This window comes from Populus alba, chromosome 5 (genome assembly GCF_005239225.2).
Source record: "Populus alba chromosome 5, ASM523922v2, whole genome shotgun sequence".
NCBI lineage: Eukaryota > Viridiplantae > Streptophyta > Magnoliopsida > Malpighiales > Salicaceae > Populus > Populus alba.
This window is the reverse complement of record NC_133288.1, coordinates 5,108,973-5,122,769: the sequence shown is the minus strand read 5'-3', so window position 1 is coordinate 5,122,769 and position 13,797 is coordinate 5,108,973. Positions and strand designations below refer to the sequence as shown.

Genomic DNA, 13,797 nt, shown 5'->3' with positions numbered 1-13,797 from the left:
TCAAAATTTCATGTTTTTTTCAGTATCTAAGATCATGAGTTTGAAAAAGTCATGAGTTGACATCATTTTCTTTCTTAGTTATATCCTTTAAAGTTATTAATTTTGAAATGTGCATTCCATTATTTTTTTCAGTTTTCTTTTCAATAAAGTGAGAGGATAGGTTTATCCTGTGAACTAAGTTTTTCTAAAAAAAATTTTTTTTTTTTTGCCCTTTAAATTTTAAAATTTTAAAAAAATATAATAACAATACTTTAGCATTATTTTTTTTATGCGGCAAAGAATTTAACCCGGCCCACAGCAAATCTTTAGGGTATTAATGAAAGATGATAACTGTGGCCACACAAAAAAAGAATATAAACAATCATAAGCACTTCATTTCCTTGAACTTTCTTGAATTTCACTTTTTTGAAATTAATGAAATAAATTCTTGTACAATCCTACAAGAATTCCCTACAAGAATCATTACAATTACATATTAACATCACTAATGCTGATTAATCCAGCCAAGTTCCCTCGCAAAGCTTCATATAATACATCCCATGTCAGAATCTGAGACTCCATCCCTTTGATCTCTCCCACAAATGCCACCTCCATTTGCAGACTCCAGGCAAAGATTGTCCGGGCCCGCATGCAAGAATACAACGATGTGTGCTATTTTTAGCTCTAAAATTAATATGTAGTTTTCTTTTTCTTTTTCTTTTTCTTTTTCTGGTGATAAAAAAATCAAAGGGGCCTCTGTAAATACATGAACATGTCCTGCAGTGGTGAGAGCTGGTCCATTTGGAACTGAACTTGTGAGGCAAAAGGGTCGTCTTGGAAGCCATCATCAATGTAATTGAAGTTGAAATCAAATGCACTATCTAGCTGATCGTTCCATGGTTTTGGCTGGCTCTGAACCTCCTTCTCGCAAGTGAGCTCAGGTGACAGAACGTGCTCCGAACAGCTCGAGTCTGTATGCAACCTTGGTGTTGAATCAGACGTGTCCATATTTATCAAGTCATTGCTATTACTCATCATCATCATCGTCGGTGCTCCCATTGTTGAACCTCCATTCTTGTAACCAGACATTTCGTTTATGTCGGGCTTTTGCTCTTCCATTTCAGCATACTTTGCTATTGATTTTCTATCTGCAGGAAAATGCTTCTCTATGCTTCCTTTCTTGTTGTATATTCTGCACAATACCCAATCATCCAGCTGCAACAACAAAATATTCCGTGTCAATTACACTAAATTATACGATAAATTAATATATGGGTTAAAAAAACAGGAGGAGGAGAAAGAGAAGAATAAAGGAAGTACCCTTAGGTTATTTTTCTTGCCAGCAGACCTGTCAACATTAGCAAGGCGGTATTCGTGCATGATCCAATTGGTTTTGATTCCTTTGGGAGCTTTGCCGGCGTAAAATACAAGTGCTTTTTTTATGCCAAGTGGTTTGGGCCGGCCGATGGGTTTATCTGCTCCGGTTGCTTTCCAATACCCGGTTCCAGCCGCCCGGTTCGGCCTTGAACCGTTTGGATATTTTCTATCCCTTGGAGAAAAGAAGTACCATTCCTTTTCACCATACAGTGCCATTTCTGAAAAACAAAAAGAAAATTGCCAGATAATTATTAGTCGACCAAAAAAAATCAGTAAACCAAATCGAGAATTTTGAAATCTTTCTCGTCCACTTGTTTAGATCAAAGATCTATATATCAGATTGATGAACAAATGGCAAAGAAAATTTATGAAATATTTCTGGGTTTCTGGGTTTTATTATCTATAAAACTTGATTGTGTGAAGGTAAGGAAATATCCATTTGACTATCTAAAACTAAAAAAAATGAATGGTAAAGAAGATCTCATCCAAAAAAGAAAAAGAAAAACCTTTACTTTTCTGAATATTAAAATTTAAAAATTGAGTTGAAATCTTTCAAAAAAACCAAGAAATCAAGCAAGCTGAGCTGAAACCCTTTTCTCCAAGTTATATCAATCACTCAAATCTGATCTTAAAACCACAATTAAAACTCTAAAAAAATCACTGAAAAATCCCAAAAAAATTACCTGGAAGCTGCCATGGATCATACTTGTAAAGATCAATCTCAGCAATAATAGGAACAGAAATTGATTGGCCTCCACATTTCTTAATCAAGTAATGATTCACCAACTCATCATCTGTTGGATGAAATCTAAATCCAGCTGGTAACTCCAACTGATCTGCTGCTGCTGATCCATTTCCCTTCATTCCCAGCTTTTTAAATTGTTCTTCCTACTTTTTTTCTCTGTCTTGAAGCTCGAGCTCTAATCTAGCTACTTCTTGCTTGGCTTGTGCTTAGTTCTTCTTCTTCTTCTTCCTCTTCCGCTCCCTGGTTTAGCTCTGCTTTATGTTTATGGTGCTTTCCCAGAGAGAAATGAGCTTTTATAAACGGACTTTGAAAAGGACAAATACAGAAGACATATTTCTGAGGACACGTGGGGTCCGTGTCTATCTACAGACAAAACGTGGGAGTTTGTTTGTCAGGGGGCTTGATTTCCGCCCTTGGCTGAACGCAGCCTGTGAATCGTAACACGTGCACCACTCCTCTAATATGAGCTTGCCACGTGCGATTGCTTTTGTCATCGCTTCCGTCACAGCCTTTGTCCACTCCTTACTTGAAAGTCGGCCGTCAACAGTCTCTTGGGCTTCGCTGACTGTTTTTCGTTTTTTTTGTCATGGTCAAAACCCTAATCATCTACAGTCAAGCCTGATTTATTCCTTCAAGCTCCGCCAATAGGATACTGGCACGTACGAAACACTTCCTTGAGGCCAAAGACTGGAGTTGTCGATGGAGAGTCTGGAGATTTATGCCTGGAATTGGGTGTAGGAGAATGAGATGTCGTTCGAAGGTGGCTTTGAATTACACGTCATCGTCATTGGAACCCACGTAGGATAGATGACGTCATATATATATATATTTATTTTTTTTCCTAGTGATATTGGATACTGCCTAAACGTCAGCACTTACATAAAAATCAAATTAGGAAAAAAAAAAGGGTGAAGAGAAAAGTCAGTGGTGCCTTATTATGGCAGCTGGGAAGAATAATATCATGGATCGGACCGGATATCCTTGACCATATCTAATATATAGGATACCAATTCTTGCACATGGAGTTTTAAGTTTTTGTACATGTTATATTTTTATGGTTTTTGATGATCTATTTGAAATATTGAGGGTGAACATAAATCTATTTATCTTTTAAATTAATTCCTCAAAAGTTAATATTAAATCTCATTCACAAGAAATTATGTATAACTAACCTAGAACTAGGGAATTGGTGCCTGGTCACTACTAAAAATTAGTTTAATATCAAAAGAATTCCTGATAGAATAATTTTGTTAGTTAATTATGTGATAGAGACACTATTCTGTCTGCAATTCAATCGATATATACTGACGGAATACTACGGTCGATATATACCAACATAATTACAAATGAAATATTCAAAATTAAAATAAAGACGGTTCACTGATGTGTAAGTTTTTGCCAGCAATTTTACTAATAGAATAACCGAGGGAATCAAACTACGATCTCTGTACAATAACGTGACCAATTCACCGTCAAAATTTCGATGCATCATCGAGAGATTCAAATCAGGATACATGTGCGCCCCTTTTTTGGCTGTATAGTTCCAGGAACAACCAGCCTCCTCCTCCTCCTCCTCCTCCTCCTTCTCCTCTAGCTTCGTCATTGTGCTAATTTAATATTTTTTTGGAAACATATTTAATTTGTAATGAATATTATTGAACTTTATTTTTTTACTTTTGATGTTTAATAAAATTTATTTGCATAATTGATTTTTTTTTACTATTAATTTATATAATTTTATATTATCTATTCTAAATAATTAAAAAAAAAAAAATTTAAAAATACACATTGACGGATTTACAAACGGAATACATCCATTAGCATTTTACAGAGAGCTACTGGAAATGCCACAATTACTGATGACTTTACAAACGGATACAATCCGTCGGTAGTTCAAATAGAGTGGTGGAAATGCTACACTCACCGACGACTTTGCAGACAAAGCTAGTCTGCGCATTTTACCGAGAAAACATTTATTGAATATGCCATTATCACTCGACGGAATAAATACATCAGTATATTTCTAGTATGAATTTTTTTTTTGGCACACATTTTTTTTTTTGTAAAATCATCGGTATTTTTTTTTTTTGTTCCCAATAGACTTAGCGATGAAAGGTGATATTATTGAAAATGGATGCCGACAAAAACTTTTTATTGGTGATTTAAATCAAAAAAACTTATCGAGAGAATCTGAATTAATGGAGTATATCCATTGGTAAAACTGTGTAATATAGTAGTGGGTAGTGTTTTCCTTGAAAAAGACGCTGCATATATATATATATTATATTTTTTTTTAAAAAAAAAAGCTAATTTCCATAGTGAATTCACTCAAGCCTCTTTCACATAACAACGGCTATAGTGTTCTCCCATCTCTCTCCTTCTTTGTTTTAGGTGCTGCGCGGAAATCAAGAGAAAAAAAAAGTAAAAAAAAATGGCAACGAAGGTTATAAATTGAGGGGAAGGAGAAAGGGATAATGATGAATATTTAAAGTGTTTTTTTATTTAAAAATATATAAAATTAATTATTTTTATTTTTTAAAAATTATGATATTAACACATCAAAATAATTTACAAGCATGATTAAATAAGTCATGTTGAGCTTATTTAATTTAATTTTTAATTTTTATTATTTTAAAATGACACAAGATTAAATAAAGATGCATTCACAATATAATTTTTCTTTTTTGTCATCCATTGCTTGGAATCTTAATTAGCTTGGTAGTTTTTGTTTATTGTTAGCATCTCTTTTTAATATTTACTAATGCATATAATAATCAATTGATTTTATTTAATACACTGACCAAGCTTTTAATGTACATTCTAGTTTTTTTAATATCAACAAAAAATTTCACATCACCCATAATTTTTTATTTTTTTTTTAATTGAATTGATTTTTAATCGAATCGTAGCATAGCGTGAGCACTCGAAATAATGGTAGCCTAAAGTTTTAGAGCCAATTAAGCACGGCTAAATGGTCGTCTTCCACTATAATCACCCGTGATATCGTTTTATTTTTTAAAAATTTAAAAGTAATGCATAATGGTGACAATAATTTCAAATTTAGTATAATTCAACGGCCACTTTCTTGAATTTTATCACACAAATGAACATATACATGGTGTGTCTGTGTGTGCTCCACGTAGCTACGGGTAAAATGGTTGGTTAGGTGGTTGCATATGGATTATGGAAGGATAAATATTAACCGGGGAAGAAACACTCGATTAATAATAATAATAATAATAATAATAATAATAATAATAATAATAATAAGAAGTTGAGTCCAGCATAAAAGACAGGTAAGATGACGTGGGACCAGACCAACGAGACCCAACTATAATGGAGGCTGCAGGGGGTATTTTCTTATTCAGAGCATGCTATGTGAACTCACCATGACGGTCCGATTTTTTTTTTTTTTTTTTGAATAAAAGAAGTGCAAAATATAGTGAAAATAGATATAACCCTGAATATCAATCTGACTAATTAATTAATCAAATACAGCTGATTAAATTTAATTCCTTAAACTAACTTTTTGCATATTAAAATCAAGATGTCTAATCTTAAGAAATATAACTTAAATAATTAAATTTTAGATTTGCTAGAAATTTATATAATTGATAATTTTAGAGCTCATAAAATTAATAAAATATATATATAAATTAACTCAAAAATCCATTTTAATAATAAAAAAAAACCAACCAAGACGTCTACTACATATGATGTGATTTTAATTATAAAAAAACAACCAAGCTGATATATTCCCATGAATGTATTTTATGATCGCCTCCATCGAGGAAAGAAAAGAAAAAAAAAAAAAAAAAAGAACCAAGCCTAGTGGCCTGATCTAAAAACCATGCATGCAGACAAGAGGAGCTACATATATACTTGGCGAGCACGAAGGGTCTTTTCTCAATAAAAAAACACCCCTCCATGTCTATTCAAAGCTATAAAATAAGGTCACTTGAACCCCCTCGAAGAGCCATGTCGACAATTCCACATCTCCAAATGGGCAAAAGGAAAGCAAAAGGTTCGATGGATACATATATTATATGTCGGTAGTGCCTGACATATGTGCCTGGATAAGCATGTGGAAGTTACCTCGGAAGTTGTCGGCCAGCCTAGCTAGCTACCTACATCCATTTGCACTGGATCATCCCTTCCGGGAAGGACTTATCTGAGACATTCCATAATGCTAAACTTTTTCTGTGCTTCCTTTCCAAAGTGGCATGACTTATAAATCTCAACATCTTTAATTATTCGTGCACTTTACTCCTCCGCGACATTCTACTGGCCAAGAATTATATTTTACAGACATCATTGATCCACTTCTGCATGTTCCTGTCCAATTTCCTTCCACTCATGATGCTGCTGTCTTTGATCACATTACATCCCAGTTCATGAAACTATACTGTTCATGATGTATATATTCACCACGACGCCGTCTCTTTTCCTGTTGCCAAATTAAAAAGGTGTGATTCTATTATATATGATTAATATAGACGAACAAGTGGTGAATAAAGTTGCTAAAGATTATGATTTTATCAAGCGTGAACGCTGCTTGAAAACATCACAGTCAGGAGAGGTGTAGCTAGCTAGTTGTTCAAGGGGAAAAGGACGGGAGAGGTCCAGGTGAAACGAACATGGCGTCGCTGTTCTAAGCACCTCCTTCTTCGAAGGTTCTTCGTGATCTTATGCAAGCTGCCAATCTTGACCTAGACTTGTCGATTTGTCTCTCGAGGGATCTAGGATGTGCTCTGGGCATTAAAGTATTCCGGAAAGTTGTGAGCTCTGTGACATCAGTGCTTCTCTCAGAATTTAATGTCCTGGCTAGGTTTTGGATTTCTGTGTCAATTTCTTTCCTAAACTACAAGTTTTTAAATTAATTAATTAATTCCCTTTTGTGACTTCAATCTTGTTTTTAATGTCCCTTGTCAATCATTTTCTATTAAATTTTCTCTATTATTTTTGTATTTTGTCTCATATTGGATAATATAATTGCGAGATCACTAGTTATATATAAGAAGAAAAAATAAAATCACGTACCAACTTACCAAAAAATTATAAAAATTATATATATATGCTCGTGTGGTCAATATTCAAATGGACAAGGAGACTATTTTAAAGAATTATATGCGCACGCCGTATCTTTATTTGTTTATTTTGAAACCAGTCAAAATAATACTGATTTATTGATATTTTTTAGTTCGAAAAATGAGCTGTAAACTATAAAATGAACTTAACCCAACCAGAACCCTAACCATAGTTCTGATGAGGAAAAAGAAGAAATAATCTTAACCATGGTTAATGGGCCAAATGTTTTAGTAGTGACCTACTCCTGGTTTTTCTTTAAAGGATGGATTGGGTAAATTACCCTACCCATGGAAAAGCTCTAAATAGGCTTGCAAAATTATTTTTTAAAGTGAGACAATGGGCAGCAAATAGTCAACCACTCTCGCATGCTTATTTTATTTTAAAATATCATAAAATATTTATAAATATTGAAAAGAAAAATAATTGATGTATAATAAACGTGAAAATATCTTTTTAGACAAAAGATTATAAATAAAATTAAAGACTTTTACTAAGCAATCAATGTTACTTATACATGGTAGCATAAGAGTCAACAATGTATTAATTAGTAGGAGAAATTCTTGCAGCCCAAATTGTTTTTCATGTGTTTTTAATCTTTAATTGACTATCCTTTTCTTTTCTTTTTTTTTGTTCAATATAAAATAATCTTCCTCCTTTGACAGCAAATTCCTCCCTGAATATTGGAGTTAGGAGTAAGTAAAAAAACCGATAAACTGATTAAAAATAAAAAACTAAAAAAAATAATTAAAAAACCAAATTATAAAAAAAATTGATTAAAATATTTTAAAAAAATATTTGGTTTGGTTTGGTTTTGATTTTGATTAATTTAAACTGATTTTAATTTTATTTTTTTATAAAATTTTACTTTAGTTATTTTTATAAATAAAAATCAAATTGAACCGATTATAAGTATATTAACATGTTGCTGCGTAATAAAATCATCAAATGGGCCGTAACTCAGCGGTGTGTTGTGTCGTCTTCCATCGCTACTGGGCTTCAGCTGATCGGAAAAAGAAGTCCGCTCAGTTCCTTGTCATCTTTATCATTCATCAAATTTAGGTTTAAAAATTATAAGAATACATTTGGGGAACAAGAAAGTCAATTTAGGTTTAAGTTAGTATACATGCACTGATTAATTATTCACTAGCTCTACTCTTCTTTTCCACGCTCGAGGGAATTTAATCACGCTCTTTTCTTTTTTCATTGTTAATTTAAGACGCAACATTATCATTTTTAGCCATCCACAAGCTTGCTGTGTTGTTCAACAAGTAGCGTGGCTCCTAAAAACTTGGCGTGCGACTTCATGGATGGAATCTGCCCACACACACACACACACACACACTACTCCTGGAGTCTGTTCTAATCGCTTCTTTCTTTTTTAAGATTTGCCTTCCAAATCTGTGTGCCCTCTTGATCAAATTAGGCTAACCTCTTAGTTACAATACAGTTTGGGAATCAAAAAGAAAGAATTATTCAAGAACAATAAATTATACAAGATAATAGACAGAGGAGAGAATTTCTTTAACATTCAGTACACACTGTTTAACCATTAAAGCTTATATAGCACAACTAATAGCAAGGTAACGACACAGTCAAGGAAAGACTCCTGACACTCCTTCCTTGCAAAAACCTGATGAAGTTACAATTGCTTCATTCCTCTCGAGTGCTTTCACCTCCTATACCCCTTAATTCTTTCTTTTCTAGATTTTGAATTTCATGCCTTGTTCACTTAATGAGGCAATGGCATTTCGGATCTGGTGATGATGTCCCCATGTCTAAACCCTTTTCTGCCAGATGCAAAAGGTATAGCTGTCCGGACTCTTCCATGCAAAAAAGCTCTCCAGGCCTGTCGATCCTTAATCAATGATCGATCATCTTGTTTCCTGCTGTGCATTAATGTAAAGAATCCATGCTCACAAGCTCCTTTTGAAGTTTTACAAATGCCAACATAACTTGAATAACATTTGAATTGTCATTCGTAAAACGCCAAACTATCTGCTCATGCAACAATTGAGGGCCAAATAATAACCCTTGCGTACGCATTTCTTTCCTGAATCCATCTTACCCTTGTTCATGAGACAGGGTTAAGAAGTTACCCTTGGGACAGTACGCTGCTATGTTCTTGTATTCAGTTCTCTTTTAGGATTACAAGAATTTATAGAAGAAGAATAAACTACGATCCATTGGTGAGAGATTTACATTCAAAACTCGACTTATAAAAGAAAAAAGTGATCCCATTGTAGGACATTTAAATAGCATACATTTTCTTACATTCGTTGTCAAAAATCTCAGAGTCTGACATCACAGAAACTGAAAACGAGCGTGACCTGCTACCCAGAGATGATCTTCGTATACTCCTCATATTCGAGGACTCAATCCGGTGTTGTACAACCCAGTAACACATTGTCCCCAAAGTTGTAACCATTATAGTTGCTCCTATAATTGTCACTCCGATAGCCAGCCATATCTCATGCTCGCCGACGACAATATATGACAGTGCCAAAAATGCAACCGAAACAAGCGCACAAGCTATCCACATCAATTTGTTTATAATTGCCATCAATTGCTTCTTTGCCTTGTTCTCTATGACTACAACCGATGTCTGCACCACCACAACTGCCAAAGAAATGAAGAGCGCTATAGAATCAAAGATAAAGAATATGATGAATGGAGCTCTTGTGGCGATGTTTGCTTCTCCAAGAGACTGTCCAGGTGGAATTTCTGAAGGGTCGTCCACGTACTGGCCAGGGACAGTGAAGATGGCTGCAAAGGTAACTGTCGCAATGAGGACACCAACTACAGTTGTCGAGTTGATGGCATTGTTAAGCCCTTCTGCTTGCATTTTGTTGACATATTTAGCGATACCTTGCACATGCTTTGTAGTTTGACGTGTGTGTTCTAGCTGGTAGTGGACTTCATGTTTTATGTCACTTACTGTTTGTTTCAACTCTCGCCCTGGGTTTTTTTCTTGTAGCTTAATAATTTTGGCACTCTGACAGCCATGCTCCTGCAAAATGACTCGAATTTCCGGATGGCCAGTTTTCTCTGCAGTGTCAAGAGCAGTTTCACCAGTCCTATTAACAGCCATCATGTCAGTTTCACCATGCTCAAGTAGCAGCGTAACAATCTGCACAAACAGAACAATATTATGTCAGCTTACTCCTATCATCATCAACGGAATGATTGCACATTCTAAATTCATTATCATGTAGAAGTACAACCTGGAAAATTGGTTGTACTGTTGATCCAAAATTTCACATGAAGCAATTTTCAAGCCCCGAAGCTTTTGGTTTCAGTAAGAGTCTTCGACTGGAATATATCCAATTTACTTATATTATATTTTGAACAATCATCGTTGCCACAAGTTCAGTCAAATAAAGCAAAACTGACAGATATTTCAGAATTTTGTGTAGAAGTCAAATAGCAGTGTGATTTCAAACCAATAAAGGAAGGAGTAGGTCAAATAAGGTGCACCACTGAGGGATTTTTTTTTTCCTTGGTAATGAAAAATCTTAACAAAACAGTTAAGAAGATTCTTCAAAATAAAATTAGGCATGCGAGCTGCTTATGGAGAAACTTAAGTTGCATGCCCCATCTTTTGAATACCACAGATAGATTCTGAAACAACGAAGTTTGCCTTGAATTCAGACTTTTCACTCAGTAATCATGTGTTGTCAACAAATATGGTTTGTTATAGAACTGAAAGTAAAACGAAAAGATGATTCGACTAAATTGAAAGCTGTGACACTCCAATTCCTGGAGTACATTCAGCTTAACAGGAACAAGACCCACACTTGAAATTTATTCCTTGTTGATGTATTGAGAGGTTAGAGAGAAGGAGAAATTTACCTGAGCTCTTCCTTTCCTGGTTGCTATATGTAAGGCTGAGTTGCCCTTAGTATCAACTATGTTTATGGATGAAGGCTCTGCATGGATGAGCTCCTCCACCACTACAACGTTCTGCCCCTTCACTGCCATGTGAAGTGCCGTCTGCCCCTTCTTATCTTTCCTTGTCGCTATCCCACGCTCTATTGTCAAAAGTGCTCTCACAACCTCCAAGTGTCCATTTCTAGCTGCAGAATGCAAGGCAGTTTTTCCGTTGCTTTTAGCAATGGTTGCTAGGCTGCTGCCTGAATCCAACAAAAAATTCACAATCTCTATATGCCCTTGTGTTGCAGCCGTGTGCAAAGCTGTAGTGTTTGTTAAATCAACAGTCATAGACAATTCTGGATGGACCTCCATCAGGACTCTCAGTATCTCTGCAGCAATACAAAACAAAACAAAACAAAACAAAACTCAAGCATTGTTCCTAAAAGGTAATTAGCAAACGGAAAACTCTAAGATTTTATCTTACCTAAATCCCCTCGTTTTGCAGCGACGTGAAATGCATCAAATCCATTTCTTGCTTTGAGACCAGCACCAGCAAGATCATAATACTTTATCATCTCTCTAACAACATCAACATTACCATATTCCACGGCAACATAAAGGGCAGTTTCTCCTGATTGGTTTTGCTTCTCTAACAATTCCTTCAATTCTTCTTCTCCGGTACCAGTTAGGATCTCCATTACAGCACCTAAATGTCCTGCTCTGGCTGCAAAAAGCAATGGTGTATCATCTTTTTTTCTTATCAACTGTCTGGTCATCTTTTTCTGGGACATTGAGCTGGGCAGGCCACCAGATGACTCCATTGGATTCAATTATCAAAAAGGAAAAATCTCTTCTAACTCTATTCAGTAACTGAGGTCTTTCTTCTTCTTTCCAGCGAAAATCCTGATCAAATTTTGCATCTTTTATTATCAAGACTAACTATTTATTGAAAGCTTCCCATGCTATATGATATTCTCCGTTGCAACGGACATACCTCTTGGAAAAGTATTTCTAACTCAATGACACCGATGTTCTCTCTACAGATAGCACTCTTGTCTTTCTACTTGACTTTGATTCTCCAGTAGCATTTCTTTTACCATTTAACACTCTTCTGGCTTGGCCAGGGTGATTGACCTAACAGCTTTACTGATATGTTGCCGGTCCCTACACCTGATACAAAATCAAACAAACCCTAAGCCCCTGCCCATAATTGGAACCAGAAATGGGGTTCTTATAGCATACCTCTATCATTATCCCTGGTTCTTTGACACATAAATGCTCTGGTATTAAATCCAGCTTGAAAATTCATCTGCTTCTGCAATAACACACATTGAACTTAATTCCAATAAGAAATGTGAAACCAAAGACTCGACAGCATGAACACCAGAATGCATGTCAGCTATCTTCTTTTATGATGGTGGGAGATTCTTTCCCAATTCCTTCTCTTCACATTACCTTCTAATTAAGAGAGCAGGATAGATGCACATACGTTAAGAAATACAGCAACTCACACCCCAAGAGAGGAATGTTTAGAGATGCATTGGAGTTGTAATCAAGGACAAGATCAGTTCAAAAGATGTTTACAAATCGCCTCATCCATTGATCATTGCCAATCAATCCATCATGTGAGAAAACACGACCAAATATAGTTTCTTTTGAGGGAAATGTAATGTAGAAAGTGGGCAGTTGGATATAAAAATGACCTTAAAGTTGCAGAGGAATTGTTTTGACATCCATGGAATGATTCCGCAGATCCGCCGGAGAACATGGCCACGTTAGTTGCTGCACATGCTGTCCGAGTAACCGGGTGTGTGCAAATGGCAGTGGTTTTTTCCATAAAGAACAGGAAAAAGGACAAGAAAACGAACAGTCATTACTACTTTAATAGTTGGTGGACTCCAACTCCCATGAAGATGCTCCTTTTTTCTTTTTACCCTGAGGCATTTGCCTTTGGCTTGAAAGAAAAAGGGAGTGGGGAGCATGAGCTCTGGATCCTTAAGAGCAAAGGAAATTATCCAGAGCCTCGGGCTCTTGGTCAACACATAGAGTTATTGATTTCATGTCAAATCACATTTGTGATGTCAAATCACATCTGTGATGTCAAATTACATGCTCAAAAATTCAATATAATGATTAGTTCAGTTAATTTGGACCGATTGTTGTAAATAGAAAGAAATTTGTGGCATCTAATCACATTGAAATGATTGTTTAAGCATGTTATTTGACATAAAGTTCATGTTTTTTATTTTTCAACCTGATACATTGAACATGGCATTAGAATCTAGAAAAAGCTATCTATCTCTCCATTTATTATTATTTTCCTTTACTCAATCTGAAATTATTAAAATGTCCGGTTGAAGCCATTGTCCGATCTAATCCAAGATATCTGATCCAAGATTTGGACTGTGGATTAGCTTGGTTAATCTATTAAAACGTTACAACATAATTTTATTAAAAAAATAAATTTTAAAAAAATTTCAATTCAAATTAAAAAATAATTAAAGTAATGTATTATATTTCATATGGTCAGGGTACTCGAAATCTAATGTTTTGAAAACAATCAAATCTAGATGAAAGAATTATGAATTAATTGATTTTTTTTATTTTGTTATGTATACTTTGAAATACGTGGATTTTTTTTTAATCATCTAGTAGGAAGTTCAATGGTAAAAATTTAGGATCAAGATGTTTGTTTTTCTATGGTCTCAAATTTAAGCTCTATGGTTGCTAATATAATG

The 13,797-nt window shown here is 34.9% G+C and overlaps 2 protein-coding genes across 5 annotated transcripts; both read right to left on the bottom strand.

Moving 5' to 3' along the window:
* Positions 1-356: 356 nt before the first annotated feature.
* LOC118030962 (NAC domain-containing protein 2) lies at positions 357-2,374 on the bottom strand. Its single transcript, XM_035035237.2, has 3 exons — positions 2,040-2,374; positions 1,300-1,574; positions 357-1,194 (listed from the first exon to the last, which is right to left on the bottom strand). Exons 1-3 carry the CDS (start codon positions 2,218-2,220, stop codon positions 724-726), a joined length of 927 nt encoding a protein of 308 aa, XP_034891128.1. The 5' UTR covers positions 2,221-2,374; the 3' UTR covers positions 357-723.
* Positions 2,375-9,287: 6,913 nt separating this feature from the next.
* LOC118030943 (ankyrin repeat-containing protein At5g02620) lies at positions 9,288-13,047 on the bottom strand. 4 transcript variants are annotated; one of them, XM_035035215.2, is made up of 6 exons: positions 12,763-13,047; positions 12,302-12,374; positions 12,054-12,229; positions 11,544-11,962; positions 11,039-11,448; positions 9,288-10,316 (listed from the first exon to the last, which is right to left on the bottom strand). In XM_035035215.2, the coding sequence occupies exons 4-6, from the start codon at positions 11,878-11,880 to the stop codon at positions 9,438-9,440; spliced, it is 1,626 nt and encodes a 541-aa protein (XP_034891106.1). In that variant the 5' UTR covers positions 11,881-11,962; positions 12,054-12,229; positions 12,302-12,374; positions 12,763-13,047; the 3' UTR covers positions 9,288-9,437. The 4 variants fall into 4 exon arrangements, with proteins under 4 accessions (XP_034891106.1, XP_073265321.1, XP_034891108.1 ...); XM_073409220.1 differs by having other exon boundaries at positions 11,544-11,783; XM_035035217.2 differs by having other exon boundaries at positions 12,302-12,368.
* Between the last annotated feature and the right edge of the window lie 750 nt (positions 13,048-13,797).